This window comes from Periplaneta americana, chromosome 10 (genome assembly GCF_040183065.1).
Source record: "Periplaneta americana isolate PAMFEO1 chromosome 10, P.americana_PAMFEO1_priV1, whole genome shotgun sequence".
Classification (NCBI taxonomy): domain Eukaryota; kingdom Metazoa; phylum Arthropoda; class Insecta; order Blattodea; family Blattidae; genus Periplaneta; species Periplaneta americana.
The window spans coordinates 50,655,871-50,671,300 of record NC_091126.1 but is presented as its reverse complement, the minus strand read 5'-3'; the positions used below and the strand labels follow the sequence as shown (position 1 = coordinate 50,671,300).

At 34.7% G+C, this 15,430-nt stretch overlaps 1 protein-coding gene across 1 annotated transcript in view; it reads left to right on the top strand.

Moving 5' to 3' along the window:
* The window catches only part of Rpn1 (regulatory particle non-ATPase 1), a 46,217-nt gene that overhangs the window by 23,208 nt on the left and 7,579 nt on the right, over nt 1–15,430 (top strand). The window contains exons 10-13 of the mRNA XM_069837402.1: nt 1,447–1,698; nt 10,332–10,504; nt 13,778–13,933; nt 14,400–14,584. Coding sequence (XP_069693503.1) covers nt 1,447–1,698; nt 10,332–10,504; nt 13,778–13,933; nt 14,400–14,584 — 766 coding nt within the window. The remainder of the gene's footprint in view (nt 1–1,446; nt 1,699–10,331; nt 10,505–13,777; nt 13,934–14,399; nt 14,585–15,430) is intronic.

Sequence of the window (15,430 nt, the reverse complement as noted above, 5' to 3'; positions counted from 1 at the left end):
TACTTTCCAAAGTCAACTTTGGTCCAAAGTCTCGTCTATGAATACGACCCTTAGTCCCATGGCGAATAATCCTGATTCATCTTGATATCACTAATTCCATTGACACTAGATAACCATATACAGTCAAACCTCGTTAATATGCTTTCGCTTATAATGCTATCCCATTTATTATGCTCTTTTTATATGGCCCTGAACATTTCATATATAACCCTGCATGATTTTACCCTCTTGTAACGATACCCACTTATAGTGCTTTTTTCGGATCGAAAATGAGTAAAAAAATTCCGTATAGATTGCGAAACTTAGTTTTAAAAACATGGTGAAGAAATATGTTGCTTTGACTGTACCGAGGGTCATTGCACCAGAAGTGCAAGTAAAAAATTTCACCCTCTACTTGAAAAAAACCTCTAGTCAGCACTGTCCGAAGATGTATTTACCAGAACTTTCCTTTCTATGAAAGAATTTTATCACTTTAACATCTCCCTGTCAATATGTTTCTGTCCTTTTTTGTAAAATTTAGTCATCCTTTGAATTCTATGAAGTGTGTAGTGCAAAATGGCAAAGCGGAAATCTCTGTCTATAAGTGGAAAATTAAATTAGTGTTGCTCCTAGCGGTGTGTCAGGTGAAGTTCTGTGTATTTACTTGAACTGCAGAGAAAATGTTATCATTCGTAATAACAGTACAAACACACAGCAAACAACAATCAACGATTTTTTTCATACGGGATTATCTCTCATTTGCATTTTGCACTGTAACTAATGCACAATAAAATATTTTTCCTATGAAGTGGTGTCTAAATTGTTTTCCTCATTTCATAAATCCTTTCTCGTCTATAGCATTGTCCTGCTTATAATGCTTTTAGAACAGTCCCTTGATGAGTGTATTAACGGGGTTATACTGTAGTTGATACAGCGTTGTTGAAAAGATTATTAAAAATCAATAATTTAATGAATGTTCTTAGTTGCGAAGCTTGCATACAACATTAGTTGTGATCTCTGATGTATACTGGCGAATATTTTTCAGTATACTATGTACAGTGATTATGATGTGAAAAGCAATTTCATCAAGCATAATCTACTTAATTGTAAGCACTTGAAAAGTGATCTTTCTCATTTGTTTTGCAAATAACAACACTGGCTGTTAGATCCGAGGTTTGCAGGTTCAAAAGTTGGGTGGTACAAGTCATAATAAAAGAACCTTTTCTCTCATAGAGGATTTCAGACAAGATTAGTTGGCCGTTACTCACCCACATTGAATTTCAAAGCTGAATGACCGCTGCAGTGAAAAGCGTCCTTAAATAAAATGCTACACTGCTGCTACCTCAGAAGAAATTCAGAAATGGAGATTCTTAATGTTCCATATGGGACAACTTGTGTATTATATGATTTGTGCCAGTAAAATTGTAAACAATTGTTTTACTTGACAAATTATTTGTGTAATTCCAGGTCTCGGCTTGGCGTATGCTGGGTCAAACAGAGAAGCAGTGTTGAGTCTTCTGACCCCTGTGTTCAGTGACCCTAAATCCAGCATGGAGGTGGTTGGCATGGCTGGCCTGGCATGCGGTATGATAGCAGTTGGTTCCTGCAATCCTGATGTTACAGCAACTATAGTACAGACTTTGATGGAGAAATCTGAAGCCGATCTTCATGACACATACGCAAGATTTCTGCCCCTGGGATTGGGATTATGCCATTTAGGTGAGTCTTAATTTAGATATGCAGAAGACTGGGAACCTTTGATTCGTTACTTCATGAATTGTAAAATTCAAATGATAACTAAAGAATAAAAAGTAAAATAATATTCACCAAGTTTAACAACAAAGAGAATAAACATAAGGAAGGCATCTGTGATTTAATATTGATTTTAAAACTTTTTCGACATTTTGGTACAGTTCTGACACTTTATCTATTTGTTCAGAAACCGTTTTTGTGTGAGAGAGCATCAGATATACATTAAAATAAAATAAGAGTAAAGAAAGAAACTCTAAGAGAAATTTATAAAACCTCCTTTCCTCTTACAAATAATTAAAATCCTTTTCTGAAACCAATGGTAAGTGTGCATGCTTGGACTGATTTTTTGTTGTGAGTTGCACTGAGACATTCCCCCATCACTCTTACGTCATTGGAGCGCACAGATAAAGTGTCAGGATTCTCCAATTTTCAGTGTGTAGCTTTTCTAAATAATTTTATGAATCAGTTTATTAGAATTTTAGTGTAGCATATTTTATGTTAGAATATAGCTAAACCATGACTAAAGGCGGTCATACACCGTCATACTCCCTCTTGCTCACATAAGTGAGAGCGGCTGAAAGGGAGTGCTGCCACGAGAATCTCATGTACCGGTAACAAGAGCTCGACAATGAGAAGTCCCGGCATTCTCGCAGTGAGTACGGAGGACGGAGTTGTGCAGTGTTTGTGCCATGTAGGAAAGGTTGAGGCGTGCGGTGGCAAGAGAGACTTTACTGTATGTACGAAGCCATACATTTCTCAATAGTGGAAGTATATTCCTTCTTTTACGAATAAACATTATGTATTATTATTATTATTATTATTATTATTATTATTATTTATTATTATTATTATTACTATTATTATTATTACTACTACTACTACTATTATTATTATTATTATTATTATTATTATTATTATTATTATTATTATTATTATTATTATTATTATTATTACTGAAATATAAATCTACAAAAAATTGAAAGAAATAAATTGCTATAAATTCTAAATACACGTTTAGTGCTGTTGGAATACAACATTTTATTTACAGTACCACATAATTAACTTATTATTGTACATGTAATACATAAGCTTATGTTCAAAGCGTAAGGCACAATATCACATTCATACAGTTGTATGGGTACACAGGCTGTGATGAATATTAATAATGTTATTATTACAGATATCCATAAATAAAAAAGTTACAGCAATTGAAACAAACTTTACACATACATTAATACAGTGAAATCCAAAATTTCCTGAGAAGTCTCTGATGTGGTACACAGACGGATCAAAGACAGACTCAGGAACTGGATAGTCAGGCTGCCCTTATGGCTTTAAATAGGCACATTATTACTTCAGGACTGATTCTTAATTGCCTCAATATAATTTCGACCCTGGCAGAACAGAATGAGGTTAAACTCATCTGGGTTCCAGGGCATTGTGGTATTGAGGGAAACGAAAAAGCTGACGAACTTGCAAGACAAGGAGCGGCTTCAAAATATATTGAACCAGAGCCGGCTCTTGGAATACCTAGGTGTTCTGTCAGAGAAGCAATTAAAAAAATGGTCCAAGGTTCAACTATAAAACCTGGATTAAGACACTGGGTTTCAACTATGGGAAACAATTTATTGTTAGACCATGCAACAAAAGAGCTGAAATATTACTAAAATGTAACAGATTTCAGCTCAGAGCAGTTACAGCTTTTCTCATGGGTCATGCACCTGTGTAAAAGCATCTTAATATAATGGGTATACTTCAAGGTAACCTAGACTGTAGATTCTGTGGGAAGGAGACTGAAACAGCCCAGCACATTATTTGCTCCTGCTACGCATTGACTCGCAGAAGATACTTTATCTTTGGGAAAGATTCTCTAGAACCAAAAGATTTTGAGCCGAGTTCTATATCTGGACTGTATAACTTAATCAAGGTAACAGGACTGATGAATCGGTATTAAATTATAAAACTTAGGTAGCACAATAAGCCTAAGACTGCAATGCGTCTGGAGCAATGACGGGCCTAAATATTGGGGGGGGGGGAGGAAATACAGTGAAATGGCAGTATAACGAACTTATTGGGGGGGGGGGTACTGTAATTATTTTCGTTATAGTGAAATTTCGTTAAACTGAAAATTGATTAAATTTGCCTACAAGTTGTGTCCCATGTTATACAGTAAGGTCCGAAAGTCTTGTCACTCCCCTCTTGTTTGTATGTTGATGTGCATCCATTTTGAACATGTCATAGCAGATGTGTGACAATGGTTGATACTTCACATTCCAGCTTGTTTAGTGATCCAGTTCGTCAGTATGGGGACCATCATTGTCGCAGCACAAAATGTTGTGGTGCTATGTCCTGTCTGAAATTTTTCACAGCAAAGGTGGTGTGATTTCCCATTGGGGACTAATTAAGCAGCATGTCTTGAAACATCGATACCAGACAATTGAAGATTTGAAACAAGCTGTTAGGGAGGCATTCAGGGAAATCACACCGCCTTTGTTGTGGAAAATTTCACACAGGGCATGGCGCCACATCATTTTGTGCTGCGACAATGATGGTGCCCTTACTGATGTTCTGGATCACTAAACAAGCTGGAACATAAAGTATCAACCATTGTCACACATCTGCTATGACATGTTCAAAATGGATGCATATCAACATACAAATAGGGGGGGGGGACAAGACTTTCGGACCTTACTGTAGAGTAACAGATGCTGTACCTGGGCTAGGTTATACCTACTGTATGTTCATATTATATGCAACTTCAATAAGAATCGGTACCATAATGCATATTTGATAACTGAATAATTATTCTTGAATATTTTACAATATTGTATTATTCATCATGACCTTGTTAGGACCAAAAATTAAATTTTACAGAGCAAAAAGTACGTTGAATAGGATTATATAGGTTAGGTGTTGTTACATTTACAGCCATCTTGTCAAATTGATTTCTCGAAATATTACGATCTACGAAATTGGGTTTTGAATCGATCACTACCTTCGAAAGTTCGATTTTATTAAACTATTTCATTTAAATATAAATTCAAACCACAACAATCATGCCTACGGAAGTGCATTCAGAAAATTCACTGAAACCAAGGGTGACTGATGTCTAGCGATAACTCATTTATTTTATTTTGTTTCGAATTTATTTGAAGTAATTTTTAACTGGTTATTAGACCTAATTTCGTTAAAATAATATTTTTTTTGCAGCGGGATGAATTATTAAGTTAAACTGAATAGTTCATTACTTATGCGTTCTTTAAACTGAACATTTCCAATATGTAAATTAATAATAAAATGGCTGAGACTAAAAAATTATTTTGTTATTTTGAAAAATTCGTAATTGCGGCATTCGTAATAGTGGCATTTCACTGTATTAATTTTTTATACACTTTCAATGCAGTAAGAACAAAAAAATTTATTTAATGCAATGCAAATTAGCAAAGGAAATGTATATATTCAATATATATTATTAGGTAGTAATACTAGCATTGATATTATTGTACATATGGGTATAAAAATTTAAAATGAACAAATGTATCCTTTCCTCACTTTTGTACTTACTTCTACATTATAATCTTCTTAATGAGAACTTATAAGCTACCTGTTAATTAGACTTCGAAATCACTGTTCAAATCCATTGAGCTGGCTCTTTTATTACTACTTACTTATTTACTTACTTACTTGCTTGCTTACGGCTTTTAAGGAACACGGAGGTTCACTGCCTCCCTCACATAAGCCTGCCATCACTCACTATCCTAAGCCAGATTAATCTAGTCTCTATAATCATACCCCACCTCCCTTAAAAAACCATTTTAATATTACTCTCCATCTACGTCTAAGCCTCCCCAAAGGTTTTTTTCTCTCCGGCCTCCCAACTATATGCATTTCTGGATTCGCCCATATGTGGTACATGCCCTGCCCATCTCAAATGTCTGGATTTAATGTTCCTAGTTATGTCAGGTGAAGAATACAATGCAACAAGTTCTGCATTGTGTAACTTTCTCCATTCTCCTATAAGTTCATCCCACTTAGCCACAAATATTTTCCTAACCGCCTTATTCTCAAGTACCATTAACATCTGTTCCTTTCTCAAAATGAGAGTCCAAGATTCACAACCATATAGAACAACCGGTAATATAACTGTTTTATAAATTCTAACTTTCAGCTTTTTTTTTTTTTTTGAGCAGACTGGATGACAAAAGTTTCTCAACAGAATATTAACAGGCTTTTCCCATATTTATTCTGCGTTTAATTTCCTCCTGAGTGTAATTTATATTTGTCACTGTTGCTCCAAGATATTTGAATTTTTCCACCTCTTCAAAGGATAAATTTCCAATTTTTATATTTCCATTTTGTACAATATTCTTCTCACAAGACATAATCATATACTTTGTCTTTTCGGGATTTACTTCCAAACCTATTTCTTTACTTGCTTCAAGTAAAATTAACATGTTTTCCCTAATCGTTTGTGGATTTTCTCCTAACATATTCACGTCATCTGCATAAACAAGCAGCTGATGTAACTCATTCAATTCCAAACCCTCTCTACTATCTTGGACTTTCCTAATGGCATACTCTAGAGTAGTTAAAAAGTAAAGGTGATAGTGCATTTCCTTCTTTTAGCCTGCAGTGAATTGGAAAACATCCGACAGAAACAGACAGGTCATGCCAGAGAATCAGTCCCATTCTGAGGCTTAATGTGTGGTTTCATAACGAGCTGTTTTTTACGGTGATGGATTGTTAGCTCTTCACCCAACCCCCAAGCTGGAGGACCACCCCTCATTGGCTGTCCGCAACTGCTTATTCAATATATTTGCAGCTGCCCTCCATATCTGGAGGCCGTCTCCTCTATTCGCAACCTGAGGACGCGCCATGCTATCATGATAGGGACCCACAATACATGGGTTCTTATTATTATGTATAATTAATATATCATTTACACAATCAGGATCAATAGAGCTTCGTTTTTCTGATACAACCAGTCCTGCTCTGCTAAAATTCCTTTCACTTGCAGCACTGCTTGCAGGAATGCAGGAAACTTCTTTCCCTAATCTAACAAGTTTCGGGAAAGAGCCTACATGTAATTCCATTAAGACAGGAAATTTTTGCAATCGTCATCTGTAGTATCCATGCTCATGAACTTTCCCAGTTCGTCTCTGCGTTTGATGTGGTAGAGCACCATTTTCGGAATTTCTTTGAGGGAGAGAGTGAGGGATCCAACATTTTGGTGAATTTCCTCTCTTTTATCTTCACTCAGAACTAAAAGTTCCTTGAAAGAGAGATAAAGGAACACTCAGAACTACAAGTTCCTTGAAAGAGGAGTAAAGGAAAGTGGCCACGTAATGTGTATCATGCAGTTCATTCGGAAGCTTTTCATTTATGAACTTTCTGTCCGTTTCTTTAATTCCCTCATGATCTTATCATCAGCAGCTATTTCGCAGGAATCTAACAATTAAAAAACCCATGACACAACAAATGGCAAGGTCGGTTCTTTTGCGCCTTCCATGTCATCTGTGGTCTCTTTGAAAATCTTTAAGAAATTAATTATTATTTTTTCCATTATTTGTCTGTGGTAAAAAGTCATCTTTTCCTCCTTCATTACATCTTTCAAAATATACATAGCTGACTCCTCTGCTTATGGAACGAATCTAACATCATATACACACTATTCCACCTGGTCTCGATGTCAGGAAGCAATGATTTTTCTAGTCTAGTGACTAAACAAGCATTTCATAAAGTCGACGATTTTATGTGTGGCGTGGATGGAATGCAAGACATCAGGAATCTCATCACTTAACTTCTCATTCAGTGTGTAACTTAATGCTGTATTAATGCAGTGTATAATACAGGGACATCTTTTGTGATTTTCCAGAACTTTCTTGATATTGGGTCCCTGGTCTGTCACAAAGGTAACGTTTGTAACTCTGTGGGAGTAATATCTAGCTCTGCCATGCTCATATTTTCGTGAGAATGTTTGTACCAGTTTTAGTGACCTCTGTGGATTTTGTCGGAGAAGCACATTGTTCCTTAACTCCCATTTATCCTCGCACTCCTCTATATACGACGATGTGATCACCGGGTAATGGGTCTTCCGATAATTGAGGGGTGCTCTGCAATAACAAGGTATGTGTAAGAAGTGGGTGTTTGGCAATAAGTAAAAGTAACATTGTTTTCATTAACAAATAAAGGCCTTTGCAAATCTGCGTTTTTGAATTAGTAGTATTGATAGTTTATATGTATAAGTTTTATGTATTATTCGTAAAAATCTCGTTATTGAATTTGTTATTTTGATACATTAATTGTGGCGACTATACCGAAGTATGTGTACATACCTTGTTATTGCAGAGCACCTCTCAATTGTCAGTCCAGAGATCGCATGTCAATGCACACTGATCTCTATTAATAGCTTCCTTTACTTTAGGAGTCATTTTATTTCCGACTTGGTCAGTCAGATCTTGGATATGTCGAGACAGTCCTTGGGGAAGGCAAAACATCTTTAGCACTGACCTGTCCATATTTGGCACCTATATTAATTAATTCTTGTGACATATTAATGAACCCCTCCCTCACTGCTGACAGTATTGACAGAACGGATCTCTGTTGCACACATAGACACACATTTGTCTCTACCGCCATCCTATCAGCCTTGGAAACTTCATTCCTTGATGAGTGCCTGTTTACTTTATATTTATGTCTCAACATTCCCGAAGTGCTACCGTTATAAATAAGCAATGTGTTGCATCCCTCTCTTCGGCATTGAACATAGCTAACAGGAGCATTTGTGTCCTTTCGAACTACCAACTGAAATCGTTAAAAAATATATAATTACAACGTATTCTATAAGTGAAATATCTTCGTGGCTTTTAGCATTCAAAATAATATAAAATCTCGTGATTACAGGAGGAATATTATTTCGACGAAATAAGTCAAAATCAATAACTTAATTTCCGTTTTTTCGCTGCTCACGTGAAATGCGAGACAATGGACCTCCCGCTCGCTACTGCTTACATTATACTCCCACGCAGTTCTTGGCAGTCCTCCCCCCCACTCCCTTCTACACCCCATAGTGCCGTCGTGGAAGTAACGATAATGGGAAGCTTGGGGAGCGAGATCGAGAGAGACTGAATGTATATTTGACCAGCTTTAATCATGACAGAGAATCAGGAGTATAGTGTGAAATGATAAATTCTTTAAAGAGAGAGAGAAATAACATATACAATTGAGATGTATAGTTTTAAATGAAAACAATTTCAGTTTTCGTCAATTCAAGTAAAAAATACGGGTGTGCTGCTTATTCGAAATTAAGTATTGCTCGATTTTCCTCACTCACAACTTCTAAGGTGGTAGAACATGCCAATATCTTTCCACGTGGGTATTTAAAATTTTCAATTGTTAACATTGTTAAATGGCATTTGGATTAGCAGTACATGTGTCAGAATCAAGTTCGAGTGTGAGAAGTGTATAGTTTGTGCATCTTATATTTTCAATTCTGAAAATGATTACCACTAAAGGTATGAGATTGCTATCCTTTATTTGCAGTGAAAAACTCGAAATTATCAAAGATGCGGAGAAATATTGAAATCGTAATGCTTGCTATTAATGTTGCAGAATATAGTGACAACTGAAATGCGTGCAGTGTGTGCACATAGGATGGGTTTGAAATTTGTCGTATTCTAGTCTAAAATTTATTGTTACCTGTACTGTATTTGTGTTTAATTATTTATAAGTTTTTGAAAGTTTTATTTTTGTAATTTGTATTTGTTTTATCTTTTTAGTTATTTATTTTTATGTCTTTCAAAAGTGGGGTGCGTGGCTTATTCGAGAAAATATTATATGTATTTTATGAATGCAAATTATCTTCAGAAAAAATATCACAGAAAGAAATGTATATTCCATCACTTATTTCTAACCTTTATCATCTCCATTATCACTTCACGTATTTCTAACAATAATGGTCATTTATGACAAATTATGCCTGTTTTTGGCCTCATCAAGGAATCTTTTCAAATAACGTTCTTTTCTTTTCGTGCTTATAACACATTTTATTTTGTGATCTATTATTATTCGAGGCTTTCTGTTCTTGTATATGCTCAAAACACATCAGATTATTTTTTCTATTTTTCGTTATGCTAGTGACTAGTTCTACTTTTTTTTCTTCAGATATTTCTTCATTCTTTTCTGTTTGAGGATACAAACTTCATTTTCATGCAGTAGGTTAAGTTAGAAATTAGTTGAAGACCTGAATTGACAAACATTTCAAGTCCATAATTTAACGAATTCGAGTTTTTATCTGACATGTTGTGTTTTGTATAGGCTACCATCCTGTAAGAAAGAATTTCCCAAGTCTGACTCTGTCTGTTTTTGAATCATACAATATGCATTTCAGTACTATTGTATTGCGAGCCTGTGTAGTTTCTTTGCACTCCTGAACAGTTTACTTACTTCAATGGACTTGGGATGTTTGTCAATTAAGGTCTTCAATTTAGGCAGGCAGTTTGCAGGAACTTACTGCTCAGCAGCTGAAGGTAAGCTGTAAAACCTGACACATGAAGAAACAAGATACAATTAAGGCTAAGATATGTATGATGATGTTATAGGGAGGCAAGAAGCTGTGGAGGCAATTATCGCTGCCCTGGAAGTGATACCAGAACCATTCAAGTCCATGTCGATGACTATGGTGGAAGTTTGTGCTTATGCAGGAACAGGAAACGTTCTAAAAATCCAGAATCTTTTACATATCTGCAGTGAACACTATGAAGCTGCAGAGAAGGTTGGTGGACACTTCTATTTATATCTTTTAACATGTTAATTATTTTCCTTTCCTACCTTTAAAGATAGATTTCTAGTAGAAAATTTCGATTTTTAGTAATTTGGGTGTATGAAATTTCTGTGAAAATGTGAAAGCTGAGCAAAATATCTTCTGAAGTGAACTCTGTTCTGTATACTGTATATTTCAGAAAATTTCAAATTTCAAATTTGGATTTTTTTTTTCAGTTCATGCTTGAATATTGTTAATGAATTAAATGCAAAATGTTATGTTCTGTTCTGTCATTTACTGCATTATCGAGTCCTAGTAACATGTCATCAGAGTAGCGAATGTGGCATTGTGTAGTGATAACCTGGATTATTAGAGAGAGTATATTTTCATTTTCGCAATAGCGATTTGCTAAAGTCGGTTTAGTGGAAAAATCGTTAATTGATCCTGAAGATGAGAGTACCAAATAGATATTGAATATACGAAAACTCCTGTGACTGTCAAAGGTCAAAATCTTTTCATTTTGGGGATAGAACACCTATATTTATCACGTCCAAAAATGAAGTGCATTGTCATGGTTCGTCTCAAGAATAACATCCTAACGCTAGAGTTTTCTGGTTTCAATTTATGATATACCAAAAGAAACTCTTTGTGAAGAAATTCATGAATGTGCCAGTTATTGTGATTGATGTTTGAATGATTATGTAAAGTTTAATTTTACAGTCATTCTGAAGACGAATTTGAAAACTCTCAAATTGACCCCTTCTCTGAATTTATTTGCTTCACTGCAACGAGATATCATTAATTTAATCTGTGGCAGAAAGTTTTTTTTTATGTTAAAATATTAGTTGTTATATAACAGTGTTTTCCATAGATCATTAAAATGTATTTAAAATTAAAATATTACAGTATTAAAACACTTACTTGGTTAAAATTCGTGTTGTCTAGACATTTTTTTGGACATTGCTGTCCTATCATCAGTAGCTATCTGAAAGGTACTTTATCTAGTTGATGAATTTTTTGTTAAAGAATTTTTTCCTGAAATTATCACACTCCTTTCTCCTCAATTTTGCACTACTCCTGATGGCGGGATCAATTTGATTGAAGAAGTTCTTCTGTCGATTATTGGTTCTCGATGATCCTGCAGGATTATTAGAGGCGGTGGAACGTCTAGCATCAGTGTTCTTATTGGTAGATATATTCCTAACGCACCAGAGGCTGGCTGTTAATTGATGAAGACCTAGGAACTCGCTGTGGGGGCTGCAGATTACTCTCTCTGGGATGTGATTTCTGTTGATAATTACAGTCTTGGCCTGGAATAGCCTATGGAGGTTGATTACCTGCTAGTGGTGGATATTGATGGTCTGGATCAGAATCTACAGGACCAACTTCTCTGCATTTCCCAGGGTCTGTTGTATCTCCTCCAGACTAACCTGAGCTTCGGATAGTTCATCAGCATTTGCCCCAAATCATGAAGATCCATTGCCTAAATAATGATCAAATGCTCCTTCGGAAGTCAATGCAGTTTTATGAGTAGTTGCGAAATAAGTAAAACCACAATATGTCTGAGGTCCTATTTAAAAATTAATTCCTTTACCATAAAATGGAATATATTGAAATAATGAATCATATTCATTTCTATCAGACAAATTCCAAGTACTTTAATTTTTTTATGACATTTGCATAACAATGACACTTCTGATTACACAACTGTTTAACAAGCTGAGTAAGACTCGTACTCACGATAATGTCAAACAGGAGTTACTTCAACTTCAACACTATGCAGAATCACGTCAGTGGCCAGTTGTCGAGAAAGCTACATTTTTTAACTTTGAATACTGTTCTCACTTCTTTAAAAATGTAATTTTTCAAATTTAGTTCCACCTAGTAGCATTACTTTGACACAAGACAATTTTAAAAGGTCAAGGCATGACCCAAATTCTCAATTCTGTATAGCACCAGTGCTGCTTCTCATAACCTATGAATTACACCACCTCCACATCACATATGTAATCCCACTGCATAACAGCTGCATTTAATTAAAAGAAACATTTAACAAATAGCCATATACACTTTTTTTTTTGTTAAAGATGAAGTACAACAAGACGCAGCTGTAACTAATAAACTCCCTTATTAAATATCAAGGAAAGTAACCACTTGAATTTACGTGTTCTCTCCTCAATTTTAGTCATTTGTGAAATGATTACGATGAGGAGGTCAGATTAGTTAGTTACGACAATTTGAAGGGTGATATTTTACGTAAATTACATGTAGGAATAAATGCTTCATATTCAAATTTGGAAAGCTCAGATGAATTACTAGGGGTGTGATTTTTTTTTTATTAACAGCATACGCGATATGTGTTTAAAACTTAATTTTATGAATGTAAAATGCAAATCCCTTAACGAAAGTCCAAAATTATGTCAAATATATCCGCGGATTTTTGCGAAATTACTTCATAATCACGATATTAAAGAAAAAAATCAGGTTTTATGGTAAATTCGCAAGAAAAATGACTCTTTCTTCCAAATAAAACGTGAAAATATTCTTCGTTAAAGAATATACACGAACATTTGTATACATATATTTGATGTTCAGCATTACATGCATGTGACATCAGACAACAGTGTACGCATAATTTCAGGGACTACTTCCAGGGAGCAGTACAAGCAGAAAACAGTTATTTCTCTTTCCTGCAACAACCGCCTTCATGAGATCAAGAAGGTAGTGCCGTCAACCCCTTACAGTCGAATGAAATTTAATTAATTAAAAAAAATAATTAATGATGCAAACAATTTTCTTTTAATTTCGAAGGGATTGTTTCAATAATTTTTTTAATTGTTATTTAATTATTCTTTAACTTGAAAAATGCGCGAATTTACTTGTTTTTTTCACGAAATATTCACCGAAATTAAACCATTTTAATCATCGAAATCAGGGTAAAATAATCACCATAAAATCACTCCCCTAAGAATTATGCATAAGGAACTGTGCAAGTCATTGTTCAGGATTGAAAGAATTCACCAGTACATTTAAATGTCTATTTTCTATATACATATATATGCACAGCAAATTACTGACTGAAAATGTTTCCCTTGATTGTACATTTTTGACACAGAAGATTGTGTTACAATTCTTTGTCAAGTATTTGTTGAATTTAAGATACTTGTTTCGTTAGTTTTAATATTAGAATTAGAATTATTTCATTTTTTAACATAGTTGTGATGCACAAATCCATGCTAACTAAATACGGTTTATTTATTTATTTTTTTTTTTTGTTCCTTGCAGGAAGATAAAAAGGAGGATAAAAAAGACAAGAAAGAGGAAAAGAAGGAAGATAAAGACCTGTCATCAAGACAAGCTATTGCTGTGCTAGGGATAGCTTTAGTTGCAATGGGTGAAGAAATAGGATCAGAGATGGCATTCAGAACCTTTGGCCATTTGGTAAGTTACTTGAAAATACTGTGACTAAACTCAGTGTTTCAAATTCAACCTAGTTCTGAATTTGTAGAAGTATATTGTACATGCATTCCCTTCCGGCAGTATTTCTGATGTTGAATACATTTGAAGGGTTGGCGGGAAGAACGATGAGGATCCATAAAATGAAATTTTTTAGTTAGAGATGCTATCTATTGGATTATGTTGAGAACTAATAGAGGCTTACGTGGTTACTACAAAATCTCCAGGTGCAATAAAAATATTAAAAGTAAATGACATTATGCATACGAATTAAAGCAGAGTGTTTTAGAGTTTAAAATTAATTTTTCGCTTAAGTTTGTTATTTGGATCCTCATCGTTCTTCCCGCCAAGCCATCATTTATTTTTGAAAGAACTTGATCCTTGTAGACATTTAGGTAGCAGTCGATTTGATGACCACCATTTGTCTATTGCTTGTAATTTTTTTTTTCAGCTTCGATATTGTGAACCAGTTATACGTAGATCTGTTCCACTTGCTCTTGGTCTGATTTCCGTGTCAAATCCAAAACTCAGCATTTTAGACACCCTGAGCAAGTTCTCACATGACAGTGATTCAGAAGTGGCTCATAATGCAATATTTGCTATGGGTCTAGTAGGAGCTGGAACTAACAATGCCAGGTAAGCCGACTTTATTATGGAAAATATATATATATATTTTTTCACACGTTTGGAAGTATATAAGATGTGGCTTTAATATGAAAGGAAGAAACATGTTTTCATTGTGCATTTTCTTGTGTATAAATAATGAATACAGAAAACAGCTAAACAGTATCTAGGAAATCCAAGCTTTGAATAAAAAGAATGTTATCCTTTTATGATATTTTAATGGTGGTATTAAACAGTTTCTGAAGACTTGTTACAACAGTCTGACAAATTAAATTTAAATATTATATATTTCATTGTTTGGTACACTCTACGCATCCAAAACTATACTACACACAAGCAATAGAAAATAACAAACCCATAAATTTCTTAGACTTCACAATAACAAAACCAGACAACGAACATACGTTCAAAATATACAGAAAACCCACTACTACGGTAAAAAAACACACACAACACCTCCAATCATCCCACACAACACAAACACGCAGCATTTCGATCCGTGATACACAGACTTATCAACATTCCTATGAGCCAACAAGACTACAAGGAAGAAATACACACTATCAAGTACATAGTACAGGATTATGGATACAACCCCAAAATAATAGACAACAACATAAGAAAGACTAATTGCAAACAAGAAAACGCAACACAAACACAAGAACAAAACAAATACATCACACTAACATACGAAAACAAGAACACATGCAAGATTGCATCATCTTTCAAGAAACTAAAATACAACATTGCATACAGAACATAGAATACACTAAAAAAACATCTTAACACACAGACAAGACGCACAAACAAATACAACTTAATAAGTGTATACAAACTATCATGCAATAGTTGCAATGA